Genomic DNA, 5,142 nt, shown 5'->3' on the forward strand with positions numbered 1-5,142 from the left:
CACCATGGGCGCGCCATGTTGCTAGCAAGCTCGAGGACGACGAGGACGACATGTCGACGCCTGCGCGGAGGAGAACGCGACGGCGGCGGGAAGGGGACCGCGGAGAAGGAGCGCCGATTACAACTCGTCGCTGGCGGTGGCGCGAGCGACACAGTACGGCGGAGCGTCCGCCGCTGCCAGGAGGAGGTGCGGGCGACGCGGATCTACGACGCGGCGGCGCGCTGAAGCGGGGGCGGCGGCGGAGTCGACCGGCGGCGGCTGGATTTCGCGCCGGCGGTAGGTGGGGAAATGAGGACGCGGGCGCGGGGGAGGAAATTTCCAGCCGTTGGCTTTTTCGCGCTTGGACGAGCGTTGCCGCGCGCTGTAGCCGACGCGCCAGATATGCCACTCCAGTTTGTGCAAAACGTCGCGCGCCCTAAAATTTTTACAGCGCCGCGCCGTTTACCGCGCCTGCTGGAGCGCCACATTCCCTCCCGCGCACGCTATATCGGACGTTTTTATGACAACGAGGCCTATAGAGATGCTCTTATGTTAAAAACTATCGCCTTTTGTGTGTGTAATTTATTACTAGGATAAACGCTAGTGTTCGTCTGATCTCTTTCCCCCACCATTTGGTGTTTTTCTTCGCCATGGTAACGTGAGGCTATGCTTAAATCTCTCGACCTAACTACATGCAAAGGTTGGAGAGAGAAATGCGGAGTTTCGGGAAGAAACGGCGGACACCCGTTCCCTCTCTCTCCTCTCCAATGCTACGGACAATGGGAGCGAGCCATTTCCCCTCCCATTTCCAACCAAGGATCTTTTTTTCCCCCAAATTTCTTGGGGATCTTTTCCCCACATTTCTGGGCTTCCTGTCTGATTCTGCAATACGATCTCTCCAGCATCAGCCCCAATTTGTTGAATTGGGGAATCGCAGGTTCTTTATTGAGGATCCACAACGCTGGTATGTTCCGATTCCTGAGTACAATCTTGTTTGAATCTGCATGATGTGGTGTGCATATGAACCCTAAATGCTAATTCGGAGCATTTTTTTTTTTGCAGGACAGATTAGATACTGTGCTCCAATTGGAGATGATTGGGGAAAAGCTGTTGCTAGGCTGACAGCATCGTGATAATTGCAGACCTTTTCAGCATTGGCCAAGTTTTCTTGGGGAAAAGTTTCATCTTATGGAACATGAAGAAAGTAGCCAAGATTGCAGGATGGTTGTTTTCTCATTTACAATTTGGTGTCATTTGAGTATCTTTGTGCCGCACTAATGGGAAAATTCACATGAAAGATTGGGCCTTTGAGCAACCTATATGCAAATTAGGAGTAGTGCCCTGACCTTTCATGGCTGTGAATGCTCGTGCGAGGTCGCGAGACTTTTCGCGGCAATTCTGGTCGGTGCTGTGCCATGCCCTCAGCGAGTGCTTCCTGATTGTAATGCTCCTGGTGATTGCCGTGGTATCCTATACCGCAACAAGGTTCGCACGCATCTGCAGGATTCGGTCACCGTGCATGCTGTGCTCCAGATTAGACAAGGTTCTACATGGAAAGTCCTGGTTCTCTGAAGAACTGATTTGTGCTGCACACAGGTTGGAAATCGCGCGTTTGTCATATTGCCAGATTCACAGCAAGCTCGCACATTCTGATGGTTTATGTGAAAAATGCTTTCTTTCATGCTCTGGATCGGTTGGTAAGCCAGGTAACCTGACAAACATGAGTGCTAAGGAGAAGCCGGATACTCGGTCACAGTCTAGGCACACACATCTATGTTCTTGTTGTTCAGAACCATTCAAGAAGAGAAGTAATGCACACATGATATCTGAGGAGGTGAGTGGCAGGTCTCCAGATGATGGCATGAGGAAAGTGAAGCAGAGAAGCAGAGCCATGGTAAGTGTTGGTCATTCTTCAGATGAGGATTGTGATCAATTGCCTTCTGGAGGTTACAGAAAGCTAAATGCCTGTCGTGATTCTGAGTCCGAGATTCACGTCTCGGATGGCGATGACAATGATCATGCAGTCCCTTATAAAGCTCAACACCAAACCAGAGATATCTCATATGATGATGCACATCTGCAACCTATGATCACCAGCAGCAATATCTTGTCAACATCTCATTCTGAGACTACTATTCCCACAAAGCGGATGAACACCATTCCTCTAGTTCCATTGAATACTACAGCTGACACAGGCAATGCTGCAAAATCTTTAGACCCTACTATTGGGCATGGCTTGGAGGAAATCAACTGGAGTCAGGTCAATGCGAGTAACAACGATCTCGACATGCACTTGATGGCTGGGCCTGAGCAAGTTCACCAGGAGCTTCCAAAAGAAAAAAGTATGTTTCATTTTCCAAAATGTTATAATCGTTATCTAACTCAAACAATTTCTGAGTATGCCAAATGTTTTCTGTAGCTTTTCTGGTTGGTATTGAGGAAGTCAGCAATTCAGAGGGTGTTTCAGGAAGCGCCGACGAAGAAGCTACAAAGTCTTTTGCCACGTCTGCATATGATGGAACCAGTTCAACAGATGCTCATTTCAACCGCAACAACAGCATGAAAAATGCTCCTGGTGGTAGAGCTGACCTTAGATCTCCTCGTTGGTCTGAAGTAATGTCCGCTAAGGAAACCAACTCAAGCACACAGGAAGAAGTGAGGACATTCATGTCCCAGTTGTCTTCTGCCCGAGGCTTTGATGGCCCATGGAGTGATCTGGCTGCTAGTCCCAGAATCAGCATACATATTGATGAGTACAGACAATCTGATGCCAATCTGGAACCATCTGATTCCCATGGTACAAGTGAAGATGAAGGCGAAATCTCCCTTGAGAGCCTGAAGCAGCAATGCGAGGTTAACAAGAAAAACTTACGTATCCTTTATAAGGAGCTTGAGGCAGAACGGAGTGCTTCAGCTGTTGCAGCAAGTGAAGCGATGGCTATGATCAATAGGTTGCAAGTGGAAAAGGCTGCAATGCACATGGAGGCGATGCAGTATCTCAGGATGATGGAAGAGCAGGCTGATCATGACCAAGAAGCAATTGAAAAGCTAAATGACTTGCTTACAGAAAGAGAGAAAGAAATGCTTGACCTGGAAGCTGAACTCGAAAATTATGAGAGCAGGTTCTGTGGTGAATCAACTGATCTCGGAAAAGTTGATGCTACTTACGGAGATATGGGATTCAGAGTCTTGGACAGCTCAGATTTCGTGAGGAATACCTTTTTTGATTTTGAAGATGAGAAGACCAAAATCTTGGAATCCTTAAGAAGATTGGAGGAAACACTTGGCATGCCGTGCACGAATAGATATGATTCGGGTAGTGCCAATGATGGTCTACAGAATGGGTCTCTGAGAGATCACCCAAGTGATGTGCTTGGCCACCATGTAGAAAACCCAGTATCGGAATGTCGCAGTTCACTATTGCCTCCGGAACACTTGAACGATGAATCAGTCTCTTCTCAGCTAAATGATGAAAATCAATCTGTTGAGAACCAAAAATATGATTTGGGTAGCGCCAATGATGGTCCACAGAATGGGTCTCTGAGAGATGACCCAAGTGATGTGCTTGGCCATCATGTAGAAAACCCAGTATCGGAATGTCACAGTTCACTATTGCCTCCGGAACACTTGAATGATGAATCAGTCTCTTCTCAGCGAAATGATGAAAATCAATCTGTTGAGAACCAAAAATATTTTGGTTCAGGCTCTCACCCAGATGACGATAATATTAGTGCAGTGACAAGCATTAAACAGGAAATTTCACTCTTAAATAGTAGATTCATGGCACTTGAAGCAGATCAGAAGTTTCTCAAGCAGATATTGATTTCTCTTAAATGTAGCAATGATGGAGAACAATATGTGCAGGAGATAACTACTCATTTGCGGGAGCTGCGAAGAACCGTTACTGAACAGAGAGATAGAACAGTTTTATGAGTTCAAAGTTATTCAGCATTCAGAAGGTAATAATAGGCCATAGTTGTAGTCCATCTGTTGGCAATGAGTAATCACTTCGAATGTTCAGCAACATGTTGTGGAAAATCAAAATGTATAGTATAGCTTGTAGGATTAGTACAGGTTGTTCTGGAGACCTGCATTGTAACAGGTCTACCAAATGAACTGAATATCTATGGAAACTGTAGCCTTAGGTTGATTCTTCCATTAGAGTAGCTTTTGTAGAAGATCAGGGCACAATGCCCCGTTCTATTGCCAGAATGAAATAGAAATTAAACAATTTGAAGCTCAGTTTTTGTTAGTAGATCGGCTAATGCAGCCGTCAACAATACAGGAAAGATCTGCTAATGTCAGGCATGGGTAGCGTGTCCTGTTGATTATTGGCACATTACATTTACAGTGTAGAGCTTCTCTCTCTCTCTCTCTCTCCCTCCCTCTCTCTGATGGCATGACGCTCCAGCTCGGGCATTCGTGTATGTTTCACCAAAAATCGTGTTTCAGTTACATTTCAATTATATTTTATAATTTTATCAAAGAATTGGTCAGTACATGGGAGACGTTATCGTTGATGTCACTCTGGTAGATAGTAGAGCCAGTAAAAGGAGGTTTTCGGAGCATGGCTCGATTTGCAAATTGCCGGCAAAGGCTTCCTACTGACGTTCTGGGAGTTGAGTCGATGATGGTTCCTGTCTACGACCCCGGCGCCGAGAGGAACTCTTATCTGTATAGCGGGAGACAAAACTCCTCAAGGCGTTCAAAAAACCATCCGATCCTATCAGAGAAATCATGACCATCCGATCACTTGTAAAAGTCTCCTGTGATGTTGAGGGGAGACTTTTGCAAGTGATCGTGTTTGATGTCTGTAAAAAATGTTTGAGGGACATAGCAACCCCAACGGCCCAACTCCCATTTAATAGTAAAATTGTGTCAAAAAAATCAGATACAAATTCCATATGTGCATCAAGAAAGATTGTAACTCAATGCACAAATTTGAATTTATATTTGGAAACTTCAATAATAAATAATCAATGCACCTATGTTTAAAAACATCAAAACTTTCCATTATATGTTGGACATGTCACCCAGCACGATTGCAGCTAACCACTTAAAAGACAGGTTTTACACTGGCTCATCCCAATTAGTAATACTCCGTAGACAAAGAGCTCCAGCAGTAACAGATGAAAAATAGCATGGTTTGGCTGAGGGCACTGC

The 5,142-nt window shown here is 45.5% G+C and overlaps 1 protein-coding gene across 2 annotated transcripts; it reads left to right on the forward strand.

Annotated features, from left to right (window-relative positions):
- Window positions 1-566: 566 nt before the first annotated feature.
- LOC127296851 (uncharacterized) lies at window positions 567-4,221 on the forward strand. 2 transcript variants are annotated; one of them, XM_051327069.1, is made up of 3 exons: window positions 567-943; window positions 1,042-2,321; window positions 2,399-4,221. In XM_051327069.1, exons 2-3 carry the CDS (start codon window positions 1,331-1,333, stop codon window positions 3,910-3,912), a joined length of 2,505 nt encoding a protein of 834 aa, XP_051183029.1. In that variant the 5' UTR covers window positions 567-943; window positions 1,042-1,330; the 3' UTR covers window positions 3,913-4,221. The 2 variants fall into 2 exon arrangements, with proteins under 2 accessions (XP_051183029.1, XP_051183030.1); XM_051327070.1 differs by having other exon boundaries at window positions 1,047-2,321.
- Window positions 4,222-5,142: the final 921 nt, after the last annotated feature.

The sequence above is a fragment of the Lolium perenne genome, chromosome 4 (assembly GCF_019359855.2).
Source record: "Lolium perenne isolate Kyuss_39 chromosome 4, Kyuss_2.0, whole genome shotgun sequence".
Classification (NCBI taxonomy): Eukaryota; Viridiplantae; Streptophyta; class Magnoliopsida; order Poales; family Poaceae; genus Lolium; species Lolium perenne.